General features: G+C 47.4%; 1 protein-coding gene across 7 annotated transcripts in view; it reads right to left on the bottom strand.

Moving 5' to 3' along the window:
• LOC144822547 (caspase-8-like) overlaps positions 1-26,045 on the bottom strand; it is a 235,519-nt gene that overhangs the window by 29,821 nt on the left and 179,653 nt on the right. For all 7 annotated transcript variants that reach the window (XM_078680206.1, XM_078680210.1, XM_078680209.1 and 4 more), the window contains 2 exons: positions 12,105-12,228; positions 9,359-9,854 (listed from right to left, as the gene is read on the bottom strand). In XM_078680206.1, coding sequence (XP_078536332.1) covers positions 9,359-9,854; positions 12,105-12,228 — 620 coding nt within the window. The remainder of the gene's footprint in view (positions 1-9,358; positions 9,855-12,104; positions 12,229-26,045) is intronic.

The raw sequence follows: 26,045 nt of genomic DNA, 5'->3' as shown, positions 1-26,045 counted from the left end.
GTTAGAAGAGGCCAAAACAGAAGTTAGTCTCCCCACAGATCAGCGGACAGCAGTAATAGTTGTAGTTCCAAAAGAGGGTAAGTCACCTACGGAGTGTGGTTCATACAGACCTATCTCCCTGTTCAACTTTGAAGTTAAGGTCTTGGCAAAGCTACTAGCCATGTGGCTGGGCAAGGTGATCCCCCTCACTGGTGCACCCAGACCAATCGGTGTTCATGCACCAGAGGGGGACCAGACCTAACTTGCGTAGGTTGTTTGGGGTGCTACATCCCACACAGACAACACCGGATGAACAAACTGCGCTCCTATCCCTGGACGCCAGAATGGCTTTCGATAGTGTGGAATGGAGCTGTGTTTTTGCTGTGCTGCGGAAATTGGGAGTGGGATGGCATACATAGGATGGGTGAGACCACTCTATCTAAACCCGTTAGCTAGGGTTCGAGTTAACGCCACAGTGTAAAGAGTGTTCCCACTCCAAAAAGGCACAAGACAGGGGTGCCCACTGTCCCCCTTGCTATTTGCCCTGGCCTTAGAGCTCCTGGTGGTGTGGATATGCCAAGAACCCTTGATGTGGGGGATATTGATTGGGGAGGAATGGGAGGAACACATTTCCTTATACGCTGACAATGTCCTACTGTACGTGAGGAGGCTGACAATGTCCTACTGTACGTGAGGAGGCTACGCCAGTCGATAGACAGGATACTACAAATCTTCAGTACATATGGGGAATACTCAGGATATCAAATAAACTGGAATAAATCACTGCTCTTCCCCCTGGCAGGGGGCGCCCTACAGTTAACATCCAGATGTATGGTCCCGATACAGACAGAAGGTTTCAAGTATCTAGGAATATATGTACCAAGAAGCAGGCAGGAATTTTATTGCCGTAATCTTGGTACAAAATGAGACAGATTAATAGTGGACACCAAGCATTGGCTGACCCTACCCCTCACCTTGATGGGGCATGCAGCATTGTTTAAAATCATGACTCTCCCTCTGCTGTTATACGCTCTACTGAATAAACCTTATGAGGTGCCCAAGCTGTACTTCCAAAGGGTGGAAGCTGAACTGCGAACGTTGCTGTGGGGTGAAGGGGCACCCCAGATAGCGCTCCGTAAACTGCAAATAGGGGTCTAAGATGGGGAACTGGCAATTGCAGTTGTCCTTAGCTACTACTGGGCGGCCCAACTAGTGACAGTGAATGGATGGATGTTTATAGAATTGTTGGAAGGGACCTATGGAGTAGACAGATTCACAATGGGTAAGGGAGGAACCATGTCACTGCTCTACACTACATGCTGGGCGAGCAACACACCGCACCACACCCCAGATAGTTGCATTGGCTTGACGGGCGCCCATAAAATTCCTAGGGTCGGAGAATAAGCTGACTGGGAGGACCCCACTCTGGGTAGGTGCTAGGCTAAAATCGGTGAACTAATTGAAGGGTTTTGCAAAATGTGTACTTTTGGGCATCGAAACGATTGGGGATGTATCACATTCACAACCCTGCAGACAGATTACGAAATGGGTAAAGGGGAGTGGTTACGATACCTACAGCTAGGACATGCCATATGTGCCCATATTAAAGAAGGGGAAACGCTGGTAGATACTGTGCCCTTAGAAGATAGAAAACAGACCGAGCCCCTGCTTGAAAAGGCCATCTCCCTGATATATAAAAAAATAATTAATAATGCTCCTGAGACACTGATTTCAGCCCTCGGGGGCTTGGGGGGGGGGTGAGAGACATGGGACAGCTTGAAGACGAAAAATGGATGGAAGCGTTACAAGGCCCCAGGGAAGTGGCGATCAGGGCGAGATTTAGGTTAATACAGGTCAAGGTCCTGCGCCGAGTATATTAACCCAGAATAACACTATACCGTATGAAAAGATGTGAAGATGCTATATGTCAGAGAGGGTGTGGAATAGAGGCAACCTTCCACCACCTCATCTGGGATTGCCCAATGCAAGTATTTTTGAATGAAGTAGGGGAGGTCCTAACAGCGGTTACAGGAGTGGAGGTACACTTGTCACTGAAATGAGTGCTACATATAATAGCCAGAGAGGAAGACTGGCCACGAGACAATGGGTGACATTAACGTTGGGAGTAGCTGAGAAGAACGTAGCGAAGAAATGGGTAGCGATAGACCTGCCAACAATCAAAGAATGGAAAACTGACCTAGACTGGTGCAGACAGGCGGAACAGACAATATATAAAAGCAGGGGGTGCCGGAAAAAGTGGGAAAAGATATGGAGTGCCTGGCAGATCTACAGAGGCCTGTAAGGGGGTGGGAGAGGGACAGTGTAGGCAGAGACTGTGTTGCCATGGTAAAGTTAACTGTGTCCATGTGTTTGTAATAAGACATACTGTAATGCGATGTAACTATCTAATGATGATAGTACTGGCTGAGCTGATGTTGATAAAAAGAATTATATATAAAAAAAAATAAAAAAAGACTGGATGGATACCAATGTAACAGGGATGGCAGCACCTAAAGTTATAATAAGGACATAGATGAAAATGTATACGACATGAATAAAACAAAATAACTGAATGCACTAAGTACAATAGCCAGAAATCCGAACCTCTTTAAAGTGAATACACATTTAAAAATACTGTTCAGAACGATAATGGTAAACCTTTTACATATATATATAGATATATATACATATATATCTATATATATATATATATATATATATATATATATATATATTGATACATAAAAAAACAAGACTTACACACAAACCTTTTGCAGGTCAGAATATGATAGAAGGGTGATTAATGTTCAGATTAACGCCATTAAAATGCACAGCATATTTGTTCAGGTTCTCAATCTTCATTTCAAGAAATCAAATACTGAAAGGTGATGTAACCTGCTGAAGTGTGATTTATTGTTAAAGAACCAACCATCAATAAAGAAATGTTTAAAAACAAAATCTTAAATTCGTTTTCGTGGTTTTCATTGCCTCCCCGCCCCATGCCTAGCTTCTAAGCTTCACATATTTCAAAGAGATATACCTCTAATTACACATTTAAAGCCCAAATGGACCTCTATATCGTCAATAAACAAGACACTGACAATTGATTCGTTTTGGGATTAAAGATTGAATTAATCCCAACTATCACAGATAATCTATTGTTCAGATTCCATAGTTGTACAGCTGAAGTCTGGTCCCGGAGTTGTATACTATGGTCACCTCCGGCAGATATGGTCTTCTTCGTGATTTCTTCTATATGTTTTGCAGTTACTTCAGGTTGTTGCAGGTGTTCCTTCCAAATTATATCTGAGGTTCAGTGCACCCAACCATGGTTCTGGTAGTCTCCTGGCCCAGGTTTATTAACCTGCCATATTACTGGTGCTGCTGGATGTTCTAAGCAACCTCTTGTCATTGTTCGAAACCCACGGGTTCCTGCCATGATCTGCTCCTGATTTCAGGGGTACCTTGTCATCAAAGGGCTTCTTAGAGTAAGCTTGTTCTCTTGCAAGCATCCCTGGCTCTGGTCACCGACACACAGCATGCCTTCTCTTGATCAATGGAGGTTTGTTGGTGCATGGGACTAACTATGGATGTCATTACCTCTACAGAGGAGGTCCTAGCCACCTGCTGGCAGCATTCATTCATACAAAGGCTTGGTTTATCATTCTGTCAAGCCTTTCTTATCTGCTGTTTCAGCTACCAACTAGCTTGAGTCCAACTTGTGAACCTGAAATAAATTCTCTTATTTGCCATCGCACAAGGGGTATTCACCTAGGGGAATCCTCAACGGAGGAACATCACCCACGCCTAGTGCTTTCTAATCTCCTGACCCGAAAATGAACTTGTTACTGAATCAGCTTTTCTGTAAGATTGCTTTGCTTCTGTGCCAGGTATCCTTTGTGAGACGTTTAGATATTTGCTCCATTAGGTTTTCTGGAAAGGCATTTTCCCACAGAGGGATTTGCTTTTCCCTAATGCATTGTACTAAGGCATTTTAGACCTTTATGTACATAGTGAGTGAGTGGTTTTTGTACAGGGCAAATCTAGCCAAAAGTCAGCAGAGCGCAGTACAAGGTCAAAGGCAAAGATAGAGTCAATCACTGCCAGAAGGAGAAGTAGGGATTTGAGCGCTGCTGTGGACCACTGCTTCGCTGAGAAGTAGTGTTCTTTGAAAATATGTGTCTTAAGTTCTTTCCTAGGATGCAGCAGGTCTGTTGCATACAGGGATACTGGGTACATACATGGAGAAGGCCTCTTGCATAGTTTTTTGGTTGTTTCTTTTGTGTGCAATTTTCTACCTATAGTCTCATGGCATGGTGGCTCCAGAAGTGCGGAGAGCTCTTTCGGTCGTGAGCTTGTCACCTAGATAGGCAGGAGTACCTGTCTTAATGGCTTTATCGATGAGGCAGCTGGTTTTGAAGATGGTGAATGCTGGCAGGGGAGCCAATGGAGTTCCTCCAGACGTGGTGTGATGTGGTTATATATTTTCATGCCCTTAACCTGTTTCCTTCATAATATGTTCCTTGAGGCGGAGTCTGGTGTTCACGGTTAATCCAAGGTACTTGACATTAAGTGAAAGTTGGGTGTCCAATACGTTGAAGGTCTTGTCGCCGAGTTAGGATTGGGCTACTTGTGTTGTCCCCGGCAGACTATATAAGTGTTGTGGGCAAACGCATTTTTCCCATGTTTTGGCGGTTTACAAAAATAAAATCCTGCCTTCATTGTGCTATGCCTGTGAAGTAATGGAAGAGCAGTATTGGTCCTCATTTGAGAAGGCTGAATGGCATATTTGGCGTCAAATTTGTTATTTGAATTTTTCAGCTTTCTGGCATGAATTTGGGCTTCCCTCTACGAATGTGTTTGCCATGGCTGCTGCTTTAAGGTGGGGGAATAACATACTGAATAGTGACTTGAGCTCTATCCGGGCTGCATTAAAACATAAAATCTTGTATTGCTTGAAGGGAAGAAGTGTCATCTTCTATATGATAGCTCTGGATATGTTTGAAATTGCTCAGAGTGAGGTAGCGCCTCTCCCAAATTTTAGTTTTAAAAATCGGATAAAAAAATCAATTGATGAAGTTAGTCGGAAAGGGTTATTATACTCTGCACGCCCGGAATTAAATAGTAGTGGAGAGTAGCATCTATTAAACTTTAGTATTCTGATGTTCTATGGTACCTCCATCATGGTGCACGTAGAAATATTATGTTATTAAGGTTAAATTTGTTACGCAAACAATCATCACTGGAGCCTGGGAAGGACTATCAAGGAAAGAGAGGCTTTGTGATCTTTGTGGGAACTATGTTCAAGATCTAAATCATGTGTTATTTATTTATTGTCTCCTACATCCTTTGCGATGCTAGCTGCTAAGACTAATATTTTTAAAAGTATGATATTACTTCGGTAGTGGAGGCCCAGAAATGTCTTTTTGAGCCATCATCGGAAATAGTCCGTTAAAAGATTTTTACATTTTTTAAACAGTTCATAAATGTTTTTTAGATTGGTTTGTACATTGTAATTCTATATTAACTGTATGCAGGTCTGCATTTGTTAAATAAGGCATTTTAGGCCATAAGAGTTTGCACAGGATAAATGAGTTTACTGTATTGGTATTGTGAAGCTGAATGTATTGTATCACTAGAAGTATGGTATTGGTGTAACACTATAAAACATTGTTGCACTATTTATCTGTTGCATTTACTATGCTTGAACAGTTTTTTGTATCATCTAAGAATTGTCTTAAAATGATTGATTGAAACTTAAGAGCGCATTTAAACTTTACTCGTCCGTGGGGCTTGTTATCAAAGTAGAGCATATTCGTATGCTGAAAGGCTTCTTAGTGTGTTTTACAATTCTATATCTTTTATACTGTGTCAGTTGCTTTTTATAAAATTCTGTGTGAATTTTATGTGGATCTCTTGACTCTTTTGGACTCTAACACGTTCTGTGAGGTTTGCTGCCTGAAATCATATAAGGACAATACTGAATCAGCAACGCAAGAATTGGCTTCTAAAAACCATTTCACAGGTTTCCTTTCCTTGCTGGCTCACAGGACGCGATCCAATATGTCAGAATTGTGGACAGATTTTGGGAGAATAAAACATCCAAGAACTTTGGTTCATGGCTACGTCTACAAGTCATTCTTAAAGCAGCCAAATGGTCATGAGTGTTAACCTTTTGCTTTATTTTACACCTGTGGACCACTCACCTTTAGTGTTAGACCAAAAACTAAACAGTTCTTAACTGAATATGGCTAGCAGATGATGCAGCCACCATCATGCAAGAAGCAATACCATCAGGGTATAAAATTATCTTGAAACACTCTCCGAATAAAAGGGCTAAACCTGTACATGATTATTCTCCACCACAATGTGAATCCCTCCTGCCTGAAGAGCAGGTCCGTAAGGAAAGTCTGGACATCCTCAAGAAGTCAGTTGCTCTCAGCTAGACGTGGCGCCTACGGGCCACTGTTGTTGAAACTGCTCTGCCCAGCGAGTCGGTCGTGTCAAGTCTGCAACAAATCATGAACTCAGCAGTGTCTCTACCGTCAGTAACAGCTTGGAAGAGGTACAGCCCGGCCTCATCTGGGACCTGTGGCAGAACTTGAGCAAACTGTATCCCAAAGAGTGTGGGAATAATGGTTCAAAAGGCATGTGGTGTTCGCGGACCACAATGCTAGGCTGGCAGAAGAAAACATATTCCCAAATTAGTCTAGCCTCTTGGATTACCTATCCAGGGGAGCGGTAGGGGAAAGCACCTTGGGAGGTGGAGGCTTGGGCCACCAAACTCTCAGGGGTAGGGTTTTGGGTGAGGAAGTTTGGGTCCCCAGGTGCAGGGCGATGGTGGCGGGCAATTGTCCTTTTCACAGAATCCCTTGTTGGGACCCAACAGGAAGTCAGTGAGGGCGTCATTGAACGGGAGTGTCGGTTCGATCGTGAATACTCCTGGTTGCAACACCCGTGTCAAAACATTAGTCTTGACTGCCACTGTGGGCAACTGAAGGTCAAGGACCTCAGCTTCCCTACGCACCATCATGGCCTATAATGCTCCCTACGCTGTAACCACTGTAGGGGGAGAAAGCAGACCAGCATCTAAAAAAAAGTTCAGGCCGCTGGTTTGCCCCAGGTCCTCATACCAGTTGACAATCTGTGCCTCATAGGGCTGGTATTCTAAAGGGTCTAGCGACCACTCCCAGTCTTCCCGAAGGCCTAGCAGATGAAATTAAGGCTCAGGTTCTGATTTGGGAGACGTGGTTCCCACCAATACCGAGCGTGCCCCTCCAGATCTGTATTAGAGTCTGGGATGACAATGGGGCTTTCGGCGCTAGGAGCATCAGCGTTAGGACAGGTGCCAGGGAAGGTTGAGATGGCTCGACTGGTGCAGGTCTGAATCCAGGAATTAATCTGGGTTGCCCCAGCGAATACCGGACTGGAGCCGTTGGTGCAGAACCAGAGGGGACTCCCTTCCGAACCGCGGGGCCCAAAGCTGCATCATCAGCGTCAGGACGCTTAAAATTAAGATGCATGGCCTCATAGAGCTCTCTTCATTGGGTGGTGGTTGCTCTGACCTGGGGGAAATTCAGGAAGACTAGGAGTCGACCCAGGCGCAGGTTACGGAGAATAAGGCCTAGAACCGCGAGGCTCCCTTGTCATTAGCCGGCAGATGAGGGGAAGTTGAAGAACGCTTCAACTTCTTACTCTTCTTCTTATGCCCCTTACCTGAACCACTTTTAACAATATATAAAAGCACATTGGGTTCCGCGAACGATCCAGGGACCTTCTCCTCGACAGAGATCTTGACTGCTGCGGAGTCACATGACGGGCCGCAAGCAGCTTCAGGGACATCTCCAGCAAAGCCTTCGGAGCAATGACCCGGCAGACAGAGCACGCTTTGGTTTCGTGGTCACGGTCCAGACACCATAGGCAGACGAGGTGCGGGTCCGTCGCAAACTTCGGGCTGTTACAGGTGCTGCAGAGCTTAAAACCCATGTCGACACACCAGGAGGTAAACCTCAAAAGAAGGAGAAAAAAAACTGTAAAAAAGTGACAGATGGGTAGCTCTTCCCCGGATCAGTGCTGGCTGGCATAGAAAGAAAAGAACGAACATCAGCGCTCCTGGGTGGCATCTATATAGGTACCCCAACGTCATATTCGGCGTGGAGGACATCAATAACGGACGCAAAGCCCATCGACACCACCTACAGGCGTACAGGGCTAGAGATCACAAAAAAAAACCAGATCCAGTTTGAAACCTGGGGCAAATCCTACAGTAAGGAATCAGCCGCTATAAGTCTCTATCAGATTAAAATAATTGAAAATGTCACCTAAATTCAAATGCAGGAATTAATTGGAAAAAAAGAACAGCTTTACAAATGCCAGATTCCAACCTTCGAGAGGGACAAAATCTACCCTTTTCACTATAATGGATAAACTAATGAAATGTGAATGCTAATGGAGCTGCAATAATGATCCTGCTAGACGTTTCCACATCTTTTGTCATGGTACATCACTGAACAGCAGGCTTACAAGTGAGCCTAAACAGAAACACAACAAAATGCTAAGCGTTATGTTTGATGCAGCTCTTACTATGGTAACAAATGGATGCTGTAGTAAAATCCCCAACAAATATGTTCAGAATTTTAAGACACATTTTTGCCCATCCTTGGTTCGCCCACAGAGCAAGCAAAAGCAGAGTCTGTGCTCTTCTACTCCCTTAATTAGCATACAGGTACACCTAGTAGCCCTGAAATCTCTTCTAAACAAATTACAATGGGTCCAAAACTTAGTAGCTAAACTACTTTTTCATCCAGCTCTCGTGATCTTGCACTAGCTTCCAAAGTCTCATTGGATCGCATTCAAAGCTCTGTGTATAACACATTAGGCAATATATCGAATCCGACCAATATTTCTACAACAAAAAATTGAGATACACCGCCCTCAAAGAGGCTTCTGAGCCAACACGTATTGCTTCTCTGTACTTTGACATTTGAAGGACCTGCCAAAATAGGGCCCGAGACTTCCTTCTTTTCGTTTTTAGAGAACTTAGGCCTTGGCAGAATATATTTTATTAATCTCATTGGAAAATTAATCAAGACTCTTGAAATTATGCATTTTTACAATATTTTTCATTGAAATGTTTGCAAATAAATGCCTCAAATTCTGGGCTGTGTGAGGAAAGGAGTAAAAAATGATTTTCGAGTGATGATTTGCACCTCCTATTTTATCAACGGATCCGTAGGGTTGGCATTGGTTGAATTCTGCCATCTCTGCCCACCAGATGAGTTACTGGTCAGTCCTCTGTATGCAGTCTTTAAAATACACGTTTAAGAAGCAAAGATCCCCACATACATGTGCCACCACAGATGCAGCATAACTCACTCACCTTGGGCAAAGCTTTTCCAAGTGCTTACAGAGGGACTGCATGTAAATGCTGCCATCTGATGTGTGTCTGTAGCTCTCATAATCTTCTACTGTAGCCATTCCAAGTAGGACGTCGGCCTTGATAGGAATGGAGCCCATACCCATTGGGGCTGCATCAGATTCAAAGTCATGAACCGAATCTGTCTGAATTGGGACACCTGTCTGAGGCTTATTGCCCTGACAGGCCTGGATGAAGAAGACTTTTGGCTTGCCAGCAAGGGACTTGCACCTCTGTCCATTGACCAAATCAATCAGCTCATTGATCAGCACTGGCAGCCCATCTGTCCCATACACTTCTCCTTTATGTCCATGGGACAGAATACAGCACACAAAGCAGGACATGTCTCCGTGGTTGTTTGTTCGGTATTTCTCTATAGCCTGGCAGATCTCACTTGCAGTCAGGTCTTGACGCTCCTCCACTGTAAACTGAAGCCACTGAAAGATTTTCTTTAGTGTTTCTGTAACACAAAAATAAACCACAGGTGTGAATAAATACAAGAAACAAAATTAAATAAAAGAACAGTTAGACGTGGCTGATTTGTGCACGCTCTCCAACACCATTCCAACTTAAATGTGTGAGTTGGTAATAACTCACTAAAGTTGCACAATGTATACAGGGCAGGGGTGGTTCCTTACCGAGGAAATGTAAGGTCCATTGGGAGAATTAAACCCTTTATAACCTTCTCACCCTGGTCTAGAGCAGCCTTATAGCATCTGACCTCATTCCTCGCGATTCCACAGCTATGTTTCAGATTATACCTTCTGTGCAAGTTCTGCCCTCACAGAATCCCAAGTAAATAAATGCTGGTCACTCACGGGCATATCTACACAGTTCATGTCCACGGTATGCACGGCTGAGTGAGGACATCCTGCTGAGACAAACCAAGGCATTCCAGACCGCAGAAAGGCTTTAATTCAAGTCTCTCGAGGTGCAGCACAGATGGACAATCTGCACAAGTCCATGCTTGCCAACAGGGCCATGTATGACGATGGTGCCCAGGACCTGTACAGAATTTGTGGAATGCCAAAGTGTGGCTTTAGTCAGATGCATCCTTTGCATGCAGTTTTATTGCTGAAACGCCAAATAAAAAGAGGCAGACGGCGGAAGCATGGACACAAGTGTCAACAGACACCATCTCCACACGGAGCAATCGCGTTGGAATTCTAGCCCCGGAAATACCTTTTAAGGCCTGGATATTTTTCCCGGTCCACTCCGGTTGTTACCAATTAACGTTAATCAGATGGTGTATTTAACGATGTACAGCTGCGCTCCACACACTATCCACGGACCCGCGGTTGGGGTTAGTCAAGCACTGGGAATCGCCAGCATCTGCAAGTAGGGCACAGCCGGGATAGAGCACAGGATTGCAGTACATCTTTCTCAAGTAAGTAATGCGATGGTCGGCCATTCCATGACTATTTTTTTTATCTATCCACGTGTTCTGTAGGATGCTATTAAGCACAACAATCACACCGTATTAAAGGCTCATGATGTTAACCACTTCAATGACAGCAAGTATGCTTTTTTACGTGCTATATTTAAATCCGAGACTACAACATCTAATGGATATCCTAATAGAGCGTGTGTTTTATGTTGTGTGTATATATGTCTTGTACTTTTTCCTTTACAGGGCACTTCACAGAAATAGTATGACATATTTTGTCTAGTTAGTGCCGCCATCACTTTTTTCTAGGCCACTGAACCATCATATTGGATATTTTCTACTAAATACCACATGTTTTTTCTTCTTGTGTTCTTCTGTTCACCATTTTTTCAGGTAATCATTGCACATACTTGTGAGTAAGAGAAACTAAGTAGGCACACTTTAGTCTTCTTCTTAGCTAGATTAAACAAAGTTTGTTTATTAGTTACGCCTAGTGACACCCTGACGTGAGTAAGGTGGGAATCTGTGCACCCCGTCCTGAAGAAGCCCTTGTTTCAAAACATGTGGACGCACACATGAGGTGTTGTACATTAAAATACAAAATACCTCCACCACACCCCTTTTAACAATACCAGCATGGAGGCCCATTAAATTTATTAGACCTCACTTGCCAGGTATTTTTTAGCATTCACATATTTTTCACTTTTGACCCCACTACTCACTTACCATCCAATACCTCCACACACCACACATAGTTTAAAAATTCAGTGCTCCCACGTAATCGTTGGTCAGTAGCACGCCGCATTCCGTAGAGGGATGCGAAGACCCCAATGATGAAGCATGACACCAAGGGCCCTTTTGATGTGTGAGGGGTATTTAAAGAACACCGTGTGCTCCCCACCATTGTAGGGACAACACTATATTATACTTGTGTGGATTCTTTGTGTTTAAATAATTGTGGTCGGGGAGACCGAATCCACTTCATCTCTCCACTCCCCTTTTTGTTGTATTTATCATGTCTACAGTCATAATGGCTCTCCATGCTTTTTCGTGCCGCCCTAAAGTTTTTAACACTGCAAAAATGTACCCCCAACTATCTGCATGCTGTTCTGTGCATTTTCTATCTTGAAGAATGCATCTTAAATATTAAAAAATCATCCAAAAACACAGCCTTCTTCAACTTCCTGTGCCCTCATCAAGTCTTAAATAGTCTTCTTGCCTATGACCATTTCTGTGTGAGCTTCCAAACCAGACTTAAGGTTTATCCAGAGGAACACCAAACGGGCCAGGAATCTCGGTTATGATAGCAGTAGTCATATTCACCTGCATCCGTATTAGTTCCTTCCCGCTTTGTAAGTTTCCTGATTACCGATGCACTAAAATCAAAGTTATTGATGATCAGGCAGTATCCAAGAGTTCCATCACCCATCCGGTATGCTTCCCCAAGCTGTGGATACACAGACAGAGGGCATTAACAATTGGAATTATTTTAATACTGTTTCTCTTGGCAAGGCAGTTTAATGCATTAAGTTAGTGGGAGATACATCCCTAACACCAAAGTGAAAAATAATAAATTCATGTTCATTTTGGAAAAGATTCATGAAGCCATTCTTTTCAAAATGAAAAATATAAACTTTTAACATAACAATAATTTTCCATTAAAATACAATTATTACAAGCAAAATAAAATTGGTAGTTGTGCCAAAGCTACAGTTCACCTTAACAAAAGAATAATATTGTAAAGGAGGGTGCTTATATCAGCTACATTTCAGAGAAGTTTCCAGCACATTATCTATCATGGAGAAAAATGATGATACTAACCATAGTTTCATGATAGCAATCTGAAGCACATATTACAGAAAAACTCACACTTTACACATTCCCATAGCGCTGTAGATAACAAATACAGCTCCAAGGATGCATGGGAGTACTTCATGGCTAACTAAACCTCCTACTTAAACCATGTGTCCTGTCCTTTAAATTAGGTTAAGCAAAGTTTTGCTCACCAAATATTTTTCTACATGAGAAATATTGTTAAAAGTACTATTAGTCGGGGCGTGGTCTAACCAGCGATGTGGTGAGACGTGTCTCAGGGGAGCTCCCGACCTCCGCCACCTGTATAAGCTATCATAAGCGGAGTTGGGGGCCACATTTGCACCCCCCGACGTGGACGATGCCCAAAGAGACTGGGGGGCCTGAAATGCGGTGCGCCTGCTGCCTGCGGCGACGATAGGGTCGGACGGCGAGGAGACAGCGAAGGCTCCGAGGCGGGAGCCACCATCTTGTGGAGATTGACGGGGACCCCCGTCCTGCGGACTGCCGGCCTTGGGTGAACTCCTGGCCCAGCGGCGTGTGTGCGGTCCCTTGCTGGCAGAGCGGACTGCGGGGCCCGGGGAGATCCTGGCGCTCGGCGGGTGACAGGACCGCCCCTGTGAATCCTCCGGTGCGGAGACCCAGGGGCCTGGGACGGAGCGGGGAGCGGGCCTAGACAGCGGAAGCCCCGAGAGGTGCAGACGGCCCTCTTCCCCCCGCCTGGGTGCGCCCAGGGAGATGCGGACCAGTGACGACGGGGACGCTGCCTGGAGAACTCTGCGGCGGACTGGGCCTGGTGCGCTGGAATGTCGGTGGCTGGCTGTTGGGACCCCCGGTGAATCGTGACTGGGCTACAGGTGCTGCTGTGAAGGGGGCCGGGCTGCGGTACCTCTGCAGTTGGAGGCTAGTGCAGGCAGAGGCCCTGGAACCCTCAGTGCGGCGGAAGGCGGACAATGGGAGTTGAGGCGGTACTGAAGGCCCCCCACCCGCCTGAGAGAAATCGGCGAGGAGCGACCCAGCGGCGACGGTGACATTGCCTGGCGGACCCGGTGAGTCGGTGGCAGGCTGTGGGACCCTTGGCGTTTCTGGGCTGGGCCGCCGGCGCTGTTGGGGGAGAGGCCGGGTTGTGTGGACACTGAAAGAGGACTGGAGGGGGCCCCGGATCGGGGCTCCCTCGCTGCGCGAAGGCCTCTGCGCCTGGCCTCTGCGGTGAGCGGCGGCATTGGGCGCGCTCCCCCGCCATTTTGCTTCTTGACCCCTAAGGGCCTGGTGACTTGGACTCCGGAGTGTCCTGGCCCCCCCTCTGCCCCCGACCTAGACTGGGGCTTTCACCCTCCACCCTGGTGCTACTTGGGGGGCCTGCTGGACACCTGTGCGGGGCGGTAATGGCCGGACTGCGGTGAGGCAGCGGGAGAGGAGCTGCGCGGCGGAGCCCTTGACCGCCATTTTGTGCTTGTCCCTGGGAGAGGCCTGGGGGTGCTGGGCCTCTTGCACACCTGGTTTCTTTGCGAAGGGTGGTGGTGGGTGCTGTCTGCGGTCCGCCTGGCAATCTTGGGCCTTCCCGTGTGGAACATTTGTGGTAGACATCCCTGGGGGGTATAATAACCTCCGTTGGAGGCTGTGTCACACCTGCTTCAGCCTCACGGGAGGGGAGGGGGGACTGAAGGAAGATCCCTGGAACTCGAGTGTCAGTGGACGGGTGGTCAGGGTGCTGGGGACCGGTCCCTACATACTATTCTGCGACTGCGACTTTGGCGCATACCTGATACCCGGCGACACGGTGAGGAGCCCCTCTGGTTACGGGGTGCTGGGCGGATTGTGTTGGCATATTACCGGGCCGCCCCAAGACTGGCGATGACGCGCTCCAAAGGGGGTAAGGTGGATTTGGCCGCGTCCCCCAAGGACAACTCAGTCATGGCAATGTGGGGCGTCGACGGCCTCTGGAGGCTCTTCCCAGGCGGCGGGAGACTCGATTCCGGTTACACAGGCGTTTATGGCCACTTTTATGACGGAGCTCAAGGTGGAAATCAGCTCCCTTAGATCTGAGGTACACACCTGTGTGACGGAGCTATGGAGAGAAGTCACGGAACTGGAGGAACGAGTGGATGGCCTGGAAAAAACGATGGATGCCCGTACAGAGGACCAGGAACAGTTGTGGCAGCGCATGGCGGTTCTGGAAGAGCAGAACATAGAGCTGCAAGTCAAACAGGAGGACCTAGAGAACAGAAGCCGCCGGAACAACCTCCGCATCCAGGGTATTCCCATCGGAGAAGAGGGGAAGGACATTCTCACGTATGTGGCGCAGCTTCTCCATGAGGTATGGGGCGATGAGAATGCATCCCCGCCGACTTTGGATAGAGCGCATCGAGTCTCTGGACCCGCAGGGCGACCGGGCCTCCTTCCAGACAACCTGACACGAGTCCATTTCTTTACGGAGAAGGATGCCATGTGGAGAGCGGCCCATGACAAAACAGACCTTCGATACCAGGGACACAAGATACAGATCTTTCAAGATCTGGCGCCCAACACTCTGAAGCGGCGACGGGCCTTCAGGCCAGTGACAAAGAAACTCCGCACCCTGGGCATTCCGTACCAATGGGGTCACCCTTTTGTCCTCATCTTTCAATGGGAGAGCACGCGAAGAGTGATCAGGACTTTCACGGAGGTGGCGTGGCTCCTTCAAGTGCCGACAAGCCCTCGACGACAGGAACGGGTGCCCGCCAGACCGACTTGGACCACTGTCCAGCACCATCACCGCACGCCCCCGCGGGATGAGCGGTCGCCTTCTCAGGCCAAACAGGACATCATAGCCCACATTAAATCCTTGGAAGGTGATCGGGAGGAACCTGTATCGCGCCCTTCGACACCATGATCGGAGTCTGAACCTCCGGGTAAGCAGCAGCCCACCTGCTTCACCAGTGGATTCATCCCACCTCCGGTGAGGGGTATTCTTCAACATGTCTTACTATATGCCCCGGCTCTTTGATGGGAGGGTGGGGGTGGCGGGAGTTCCCTGACGATGGGACTGTATGATCACTGCGGACCCACCCCGGACTGTCCCTAAGGGAGTGACATCCCTGAGAGTATCCAAACCCTTGGGTGTAGGATGCCCTGTACATGGGCCAGAGTAGTGCGGCCCTGTTGGCCGTTATGGTTCCACTATGTTTTATGGCTGATTTGGCCGCTTTTTGTACTTTTGCTCTTCTCTTTCTTTTTTTGTCTTGACCTGGCTTTTCTCCCTCTTTCGCTTCTTCCTTTTCTTTCTTCGCCTCTTCACACCTTGCTTTCCCTCGCTTCTGCTTTTTTCCCCACTCCCTTCTTTCGTGCGCATTGGGTTGGGGGGATGCGACGTCAACAATTGGGGTGGAGTGGGGAGGGGTGCATCCCCCGCAAGGCTGCGCTGCGCAGAGAAGGGGAAATAGAGGCGAGGATAGGTACGGAATGGCCCATACCATGACAGCTAACATACCCAGGCCCTTGAAGGTCTTAACGCTGAACGTCAAGGGCTTGAACTCCCCTAATAAGCGGTGCCAGACATGGCGGTATCTTCTGCAGCAGAGCCCAGACATTATATTTTTGCAGGAAACCCATCTTTTACAGGCTGACACTGGACGCATGGCTCATCCCAGATATCCCCTTCAATTTTGGGCGGCAGCAGACACTAAGACAGCAGGTGTAGCTATACTGTGCAGGGCTGGCATCAGGCGGGGAGAGACTAGGCCTTTCAGGAGTGGCGATGGGGTCTTCCTTAAGGTAAGTGTGGCGATTGGACGGCGAACCCTCACCCTGTGTAATGTGTATGCACCCAATCAGATGCAGGATTGGTATCTTCAGTCGCATCTGAAGGATCATGTTCCGCGGGGAGACCCCTTCCTGATCGTAGGTGGGGATTTCAACCTAGTCTGGGACCCGGCAGTGGATCGCAGAGATGCCATGTTCAGTGGTGCCGGGGCATGTCTTCCGCATTGCGTACTCAAATAACGGAACTGGGACTGTTCGATGCGTGGCGCTCTCACTCCCCAGACTTGCGGGACTACTCGTTTTATTCCCATGCTCATCGTTCGTACTCCCGGATTGACTACCTCTTTGTTTCCCACACCCTGCTGCGCGATATGTTGGGAGCATCCATGTCCGATATTTCGCTTTCCGATCATGCGCATGTCGAGTTGCTCCTCCAGGTTCCGTCCGCTCCCTCTGCCTGCGAGTCGAAGTGGCGCTTGCCGCCAGGTATCCTTCGCGATCCGGATGATGTAGACAGCATCAGAACTGCCATTGACTCCTAATTCGCTACCAATGATCTCCCAGAGACGCCCTTCCCTGTGGTATGGGACGCCTTTAAGGCCACCATGAGGGGCCATATCACCTCCCTTTCGATTGCAAGGGCACGTGAGACTCGGGCCTTAGAAGATCGACTGGCAAAGGACATCAAATTGGAGGAGCGACGGGACCAGGGCTATTCCTCGTTCACATCTAGGAGGCGCCTTGCCAACCTTAGAGGGCAGCTACGACTTTTGCGCACCAACAAAGCAGAGAAATCGTTGCTGGCCCTTAAGCAGAAATACTACGAAGGGGTGGACAAGGTGGGCAAATTGCTGGCGGGAAGGCTACGGGTGTGCGTGGCCAAAGGTCATATAATGACGGTCCAACTCCCCGATTGGACGAAGGTCACCTTGAAGGGGGATAAGCGCGAGGCGTTTCAGTCCTATTACTCGGCGCTCTATCGGGGAGAGCCGCCAGAGGTGGTGGCGGAAGTTCTTAATAATTACGCAGGCGCGACCCTGTACCCGCACTATGCTGAGACCCTGGAAGGTCCTATCACCCAAGAAGAGGTATTGGCAGCCCTGAGGGATCTTCCCCTGGGGAAGACTCCGGGACCGGATGGTCTACCCTTATCTTTCTACCGCATGTTCCAATCCCAGCTCTGGCCGCATCTTTTGAGGCTGTATAACTCTTTTACGGATACCGAGGGGCCGTCTCGAGATATGGGTATGGCGAAGATAGCATTAATTTTAAAGCCAGGGAAGGACCCCGCGCAGTGCGCATCGTACCGCCCCATCGCCTTGCTAAATACTGACCTTAAAATTTATACCAAACTCCTGGCGAAGCGCCTGGACCCCTATATGCCAGATCTGGTAGACCCAGACCAGGTTGGCTTTATCCGCAACCGGCAAGGGGCTGATAATGTACGCAAACTAGCCCACTTAGTGGGTACGGCGCGCCACTGGGAGATCCCTGCTTGCCTCCTTTCGTTGGATGCGTAGAAGGCATTCGACAGCGTGGATTGGACCTTCCTTCGGGCAGTATTAAGTAAAATTGGATTGGGACGGAATATGATTATCCGGATCATGGCGCCATATCTTGCTCCACGAGCTCGGATCCGGGTCAATGGCCGACTTACGGAGCCGTTCACCATCTCTAGGGGTACCAGGCACGGGTGCCCCCTTTCACCTCTGCTATTTGCCCTTGTGGTGGAACCACTGGCAGAGATGATTCGTTAGGGGGCCGATATCCATGGTATCCAATTGGGGGGGGCGTGAGAACAAGGTGGAGTTGTTTGCGGATGATCTCATTCTCTCTTTAACGTGTCCCCGTGATTCTCTTCCGGCCCTCCATGCTGCCCTGTGCCTTTTTGAACGCGCTTCTGGCCTCAAAATTGACCACAGTAAATCCTGGGCCCTCAACTTTACCATCCCGCAGGAAGAGATCCCCATCCTGGAAAGCCTGGGGACATTCCAATGGACCACCCACTCCATTCGCTATCTTGGTCTTCAAGTGACTCCCTCCCTAGACACGTGGACGCAAGCTAACTGGCGAGACTGTCGCAGATCAGTACTTGAGGATCTGAGGCGGTGGCGACTATTGCTGCTGTCGTGGCTGGGCCGCCTCAACGCTATCAAAATGTCGAGCCTTCCAAAAATTCTATATCTTTTCCAATGCCTCCCCACCCCCATTCCGTTACACTGCACACACAGCCTACAGCGCAACCTCACAAACTTTATATGGGGCGGCAAGAAACCCCGGTTCTCACAAAAGCTCCTGATGGCGTCTAGGGACAGGGGGGGACTGGCATGCCCCAACCTCGTAGACTACTATTGGGCAGCACATCGTCGGTGCATGGTGGAGTGGGTGGTCCCAGAGAGTGAAAAGGGATGGCTACACATGGACCGAGCTGTGACGAGGTGCACTTTTTGGGACCTTGCCTGGCACCATCGGGCGGCGCGCTCTATGTTGCGGTGCCCACAAAAACGGTCCTAGACATCTGGGATAAAGTAGCCGTACGCAGAGGCCTCACGACCTTCCCCTCACCACACACTCCGATAGAGGGAAATCCATCCTTCCCACCGGCCTATCGCACACGGGCCTTTACAAAATGGTCGCAAGAGGACTGCCGGGTTATAACGGACCTGTTTGAGGGGGGTGGGCTTAAATCCTTCGCTCAGTGCAGGGAAGAATTCCGAGTCCCGATGACAAGCAGCGCTACAATATGCCCAGCTGAAGCACTGGGTATCTGCAGAGGGAACGTACAAGGCGGCCACGCGGGACTTCACTCCCTTTGAGCGCCTGGTCCGACACCCGGGGCTTATATCTTGAATCTATCAGATTCTACAGCACCCACAGCAGCCACCGGCACACCCCTACCAGCACCGCTGGCAGGAAATGTTAGAGGCGGATATTTCACCTGCCCAGTGGAACAGATTGTGGCGCGATATTCCCAAAGTGTACCGTAGCATTCCACAACGGGAAAATGCTTATAAGCTCATGACCCAGTGGTATTACACGCCCCAACGCCTCCATAGGATGTTTCCCTCATCTTCCCCCTTATGCTGGAGATGCTGATCTGCGACGGGAGACCTCCTTCACATCTGGTGGGCCTGCCCGTTGTTAACTGTGCTCTGGAATGAGGTCCTCAGCCACATCAGGAGGGTGCTAGGGTTCCCTTTGCCGGACTATCCTAGCGCAGTCTTGCTGAGCATCAAACCTGCTGGCCTGAAGGCACTCACCAGGAGCGATTGGACTATGGCGCTTCAAATGTTGGGAGCGGCCAGACAGCTCATTGCCCTGTATTGGAAAAAACCTGAGACACCCCCAATCGCAGCCTGGTTTGTGCGTCTATGGCACAATTTGCCGCTATGGAGCTTTTCACGGCACGATTGCAGGCGCGCGAAACACACTACAAGGCTGTCTGGCAACCTTTAATTACATGCAATCCAAAAATTCCCTGTACCCAGGACTTGAGTTAACAATTGTCATACGGGCATGAGACCATTCTCCAATAGAATTTTCTATAGTAAAATTCTGGATATACCTCTTCATAAATTCTCTAAGTAGGTATTTGTTGTCTCTAATGCATCAATGTCCTAAACGAACACTTCGTTTATAGATATTAGTAAAACGAAGAGGGGGTTCATTATATATTCAACTCGGCGCAACCAATCCACACACCTAAGTAGGACTGTACAGACAACCACACATACACATTTAGAAACAGAAAAAATGTGTGGCGGAAAGGAAGGCACCTCACGGGCGAACACCCTCGGGGCAATTTGGTCAGTTGTTTACCAAATGTTGTGCCCCTTTCTCATCATAGGTGACCATTCCAATTTCCAGAATTAGTGAAAAGTAAAGACAAAGTAATAAAGAAAAAGGTGCAAAGCAAGGAGCTTAGAGCATAGCTCCTAGTGAAGAACAGAAGAGAGTGAAGATAAAATCAACAAACAAACCTCCTGAACCACTTTATTGCTAATTGAGGTCTGAATTGCTGAATTAAAAAGGCTGGTAGCTTAAATTTGCAACCCAATACCTGCAACCTGAGGTGCCTTCCTTTCCGCCACACATTTTTTCTGTTTCTAAATGTGTATGTGTGGTTGTCTGTACAGTCCTACTTAGGTGTGTGGATTGGTTGCGCCGAGTTGAATATATAATGAACCCCCTCTTCGTTTTACTAATATCTATAAACGAAGTGTTCGTTTAGGACATTGATGCATTAGAGACAACAAATACCTACTTAGAGAATTTATGAAGAGGTATATCCAGAATTTTACTATAGAAAATTCTATTGGAGAATGGTCTCATGCCCGTATGACAATTGTTAACTCAAGTCCTGGGTACAGGGAATTTTTGGATTGCATTTCATTGAGTGGAGGGCTTTCCCTAACAGTACCCGTTGTTTTCCCTCTAAGCTCCTTTTTGTTATTGCAACCTTTAATTACATACCTATGCAGAGTAGAACACGCACGCCACATGCCCACCAAACTCAGAACGCTGCACCTGTTTACGGACGCTGTCCTCCCCTCGGACCCAAGCAGATTGCTGCCCTAGCCGCTTTCCTGCGCTGCAACCTATCATGGCCATATGGGTAAGATCTTCATGCCCTGCTCTCTCAGCCCTAACGCACACTATCCCTACTCTTACTCCCCTTGTGCTGTCTCTTCTCTTCTCCTCAGTTCTTCTTCTGTTGTCTATCCATTCTACTTCCTTTTCTCCGCTACTCTGCGGGCTCCGGGCCCTTGTTGGGCCATCTGTTGGCACCGGTTGAGTTGCCCGCCTGTTGACAGAGTGGATACTAGGGCTCTCCTTCCATAAGGGATCAGATTATACCATCATGGACGCCACAGAACGCGGCCGCCCCCTTGTGGGTTGTAGGCGTAACGCTGTGTAACACTTCGCCTTCTCTGCAGAGCACTAGCAGATTGCATGTAATACTCGACCACGCGGCCGGCCCTGGTTAGGGTTGTAGGCTTAACGCTGTGTATTCCTGGTCCTGTGATATGCAATATCCCTCTTCCTTTGAAAATAAAACAGATTTGAAACAAAAAAGTACTATTAGTCAAGTCAGGTCCTGGTATAGTGGAGGGTTGTTCCACCAGGTTCTTCTTACCGGCTGGTTGGCTGCCCTGAGAAGAGTTGGAGCGTGGCTTTGCAATCATTTTTAGCGAAAGCCTTAAACTATGAACTTCTCTCTCCATTGTATAGGCTGAAAGAGATATTGCTTGCACCACGTCGTACCAGTTCGGTGATGTTAGTTGGTTTTAGTGACCTAGAAGAGCTTTTTGCATCTTTTGCTGACGTGACTTCTAATTTCCTAGTCTCCTGTATTTACCCTCTTATTTTAGGCAAGGTTAACCTGCATCAGTATGACCACATGGCCTCTGAACTTCTTGAACCACTACACACTGCACGTCGACCGCAAAGAATTAATGCCACCACCCACAAGGGACGTCATATTTATGACTTGATTTTGTCTCTTCCACAAGTTCTATTCCAGAATGGATTCTTACTCCAGTCATTTAGAAGCAGCATCGCTTGGTAGCTTTACAACTGGCAAGCCTCATTGGTCAGCCTAATAATAATCCTAAACCGGCTGTTCCTAGGGATAAAGTACTTAAAGCCCGAAATTTGCAAGTATAATTTAGTAGGACTTCTCATCTCATAGTATGCATCCTACACACCTGGACGAAAACCTCCTTAGACATGTGTCCAGTGTCCTGCTTGGCCCTAAAGCAATGCCATAAAGCCTCTCGTTAGAATAATCCCTATTGAAATTGCAAATAAAATTGTGTATAAAAACATAGAATGGTACTGGAGGCTGAAGGCAGCCCGGAGGATAACGCCTATTTTCTGTATCATAGCATGCAAAGTAGAGTTTACTGTTGTTTTTAATTAAAATAATTCTTTAGTGTTAAATCTTGTCTAAAGAAATTTTCAAAGTAATTCAGGAGCCCTCCAATTCAGCTGGAGCAGCTAGGTGCTGATCCTCCTTATAGCTCTGTGAAGGACTGTCTTCCTATTTTTTTTTATATTAAACCTTACGCCATTAGACAGACCTTGGGATCCGTTTGGAGGCCCATTCTTAAATCCTCAGCTATTCCTCCTTCAGCCACTGTTGCACCTATTCCTCACTTCTCTAGGCTCTGGTTTATCTATGGATCCAGTACCTAACTATATCTGGAGAAAACTGGCGCCTGAAGTCAGCTCATTTTGGTGTCTAAATTTTCATAGAAATATAACCTATTTTTTTTATAAATTGAGGTCACAATTCTTTTGTATTGTGTGGCTTTCTTTTGATATTGTTTTAGTATTCTAAATGTTTTACACTTCTCAACTTTTTTAAGCCTGATTGCTCGAAGCTGCAGCTACCCTGGGTTGAACTAAGGTTTAGCAAACGAGTCAGCTTGATCCAAGTTTGTTGTGGGGGTGTAGTTAACGGTGAGGTCGCACAACCGCACCATATTACACCACAATTCCTCACACCTGTAAGCTCTTTTCACCCTGCTTAACATCTAACTCCAGTCAGAGATTAAAACCACTATAAACCATAACATCGATCTAGGGTTCAACACTGTATTCTACTTCACATGAACAGTATCTTCGTGATAAGATACAGCAATCATCTAGGTGGTACAAGGCCCCAAGTATTAGCGGCACGGACCATGCACTTTTGGTACTTGTGTATGAATCGCATACCATCTGCTCAGATGTCCCTGGTCTATCAAATGTTGTAGCGCATTGTCACTTGGGGAAGTAAGTGGATGTTTGTCAAAGAGGTTTGTTTTCTTGTGCTTGATGGACAAGCAGGGCTCTCATGCCATGAACTTCTTTGCTTTGTGGCTGTATTACAGGACTTCTTTGCTTTGTGGCTGTATTACAGAGTTCTTCAAATGAAGCCTGGTCCCACTGGCAAGGGTTACAAAATGCTTCATGCAGCTCTATTCATTACATACTCTTTTAAATCCTTTTTTTGGATTCTTAGGTTGATAACGCAGGCGTGGCGTTTTCCAGAAATGGTGTTGGTCAATACAATGTGCATGTCATCAGTTCAGTTTGGTTACCAGTTCTGATAGAACTTTCTAAGGATTCCGTAATACTTCTTTCCAGACCACTATTCCAGATGTATGAGTCAAGCAGGGGGGTTGCTGGACCTCAACCATGGGCATTTGTTATTTGCTCCGGATTTCCTAAGATCTGTCCCATTATAGCTCAGCAAACCAGGCTGAACACATCCCCCTCGGTAAACATCGTTTATAACGCGGTGTTTACACCGCAGTGCCTTTACAACTATGCCATTACAACGCAAGTCGTTACTACGACTTGCACTGGATGGCGCTGTTGGGCAAGGAATGTTGTAATTTTATATTCCAACACCTTCCCTACTGTTACGTGGACTGGTGTTGGAATATAAAATTATAATATTCCAAAATCCGCGCCCTCCAACCCAAGTCGTTGTAACGACTTGCGTTGTAATGCCCGCGTTGTCAAGTACCGCAATCTTTTAGATCGCGTTGTACTGACATACATCCATCCCCCTCAGTGCTTGAAATTCACGGATCCCGATAGTGGGCAGTCACAGACTTCTCTGAGAGCTAGTAGGAAGGTGACCGAGCTCAGCACTTAAACTCACATCAGGATAATAAAGAATTTTCCAAAACAGTGCTTTACTTTCAAGAACAGAAGAAGAAAAGTAGAACTAGATACTACACATAGGAATGTACACATAGCAGTTTAGTGTCCTGGGCCTGTAGTATGTCGGCGCCCCTTCCCGCTTTTTAATCACTATAGTCCAGGTGGAACCCTCCCTTGGTTGCCAGTACGAGAGAGGATTGAGTTCAAGGCTATGTGCATTGCTCACAGGCTCCTAAATGGACAAGGCCCCTCCATCCTACAAGAAATGGTTACCCCGTATAAAGCCTTGAGGTCCCTGCGATCGGACAGTGAACGACTGGCGAATGTTCCCAAGTTTAGGAGGGCACGTACCGGAGGCCGTCGCTTCTCAGTAAAGGCAGCCTCCCGTTGGAACTTGCTCCCACGCATCCTGCGACTGGAACCCTGCTACCTTCGCTTTCGCAAACAACTTAAAACGCTGCTTTTCCCCAAATAAATAGTTCCGCTCCTCATTTTCCCCCTCTTAGCCAACCTACAGTTTATAGCGCGGGGATGCCCTCGGGTCACCAGGCGCTTTACAAATCCTTAAATAATAATATTTACAGGAATAGGTTCAGGTGCAGATTACCCCAACTCAAAAAAACAACTAATTAAAACAAATAGCGCTCTTATTTACTTTCATCAATAGTTTCCCCCCCAAACCAGTTTTTGAGTCAATGCATCTCAGCAGCAGCCCTGATTCTCTCAGACTCAGCCGCGACCCCTTTTCTGAATCAGAGTGCGAGTCGGCAGGGTCTTTCAGCCTGCTCCACAGTCGGCCGCACTGGTTTGCAGGTTGCCTACTGGTGTGCAGTGCAGCCCTGCGCATTCTAGTCATGTTGAGATCGGCGTGGCTTCGCACAGGCTGGGCTCTCGTAACAAGTAAGGCATAAGGCAGGTCTTAGGCTCTGGTCACACTGCAGCTTCAAAAGTTGGACACAGCAACTCAGGTTGCGCAGCAGTTTCACACTTCGGGTGTATCATATTTGGCCACATTGAGCCTTGAAAATTAGGACACAGCAACTCCTACCATCACTTCTTGCTTCAGTGACCGCAGCCTGGGTCCCGCCACAACTTCACACTTTAGGCAGTACAGCTCAAGACATGCTGTAGCCTCACGTTTCAACACAACAACTCAGGACATGCCCCACTTTATGATTCCTGATTGGAAATGCGGGGCAGGGTCTGAGGCCTGCCGTCAAAAGGGTACACAGATTGCTCTCCATAGACCTTTGCTGCTGCAGAACTGATGGAGCAAGGATTCGCATATTACGCGACTTGCTTGGATTCATGAACCTCGAAAATAACATGTAACAACGTAATTCAACCTGTTTGTCATACTAATTTCCCTTTATCCTGGCATTGGGGTGTCCTAGAGACGCTTGCATATGTGTTTACTAATTCAATAACTCTTGTTCCTAAAAATGGCCGCTGCTTGGCGGGTTTTCTTTCTGCGCATGCGTTAGTCACACTCACGTGACGTGACGTACTTGCAGTTCTGGTGGGAACCTTTGCGCTTGCGCACTGGCTTTTAAGATGGCTGCCTGTGTCCTCACATGGTGAAGCTTGCACTGATGCTTGCATGTCATTGTCTGTTGCCCTAAACTTTAACGCCATAGTATATTTTTAAGTAAAGGGGTATAGAGTAGCTATTCATGGTATATACAGTGTATTCATTTATTTTCTGTGTTTTAATTTGTTTTCACTTACTTTTCATGTACCGGGTTTATGAGGGTCTGCGAGACACGCAGGAATCCATATTGAAGTACACCACTGCCAATGCCTGTCTTCTGCCGGTGGCATTGAATTCATGCCAACCTGAAGTCTCAGCCAAAACGTGCCTGGGAAGATGCACCTTCACCCAGCCGAAGAGGCTGAGATGTTCTACAATTGAAACAAATGTATTTCTTTCCATTGTATTCTGTAGAATAGGTCATGGGAACCCCAAAATCAATAGGCGGTCCCAGAATATGCAAATATCGGCTTGTAGAAATTAAATGTGATTGGTGTGTTGACCTATCCTACTTGGGGACC

The sequence above is a fragment of the Lissotriton helveticus genome, chromosome 3_1 (assembly GCF_964261635.1).
Source record: "Lissotriton helveticus chromosome 3_1, aLisHel1.1, whole genome shotgun sequence".
Taxonomy (NCBI): domain Eukaryota; kingdom Metazoa; phylum Chordata; class Amphibia; order Caudata; family Salamandridae; genus Lissotriton; species Lissotriton helveticus.
The sequence above is the reverse complement of the archived record's forward strand: the minus strand, read 5'-3'. Positions and strand labels throughout refer to the sequence as shown.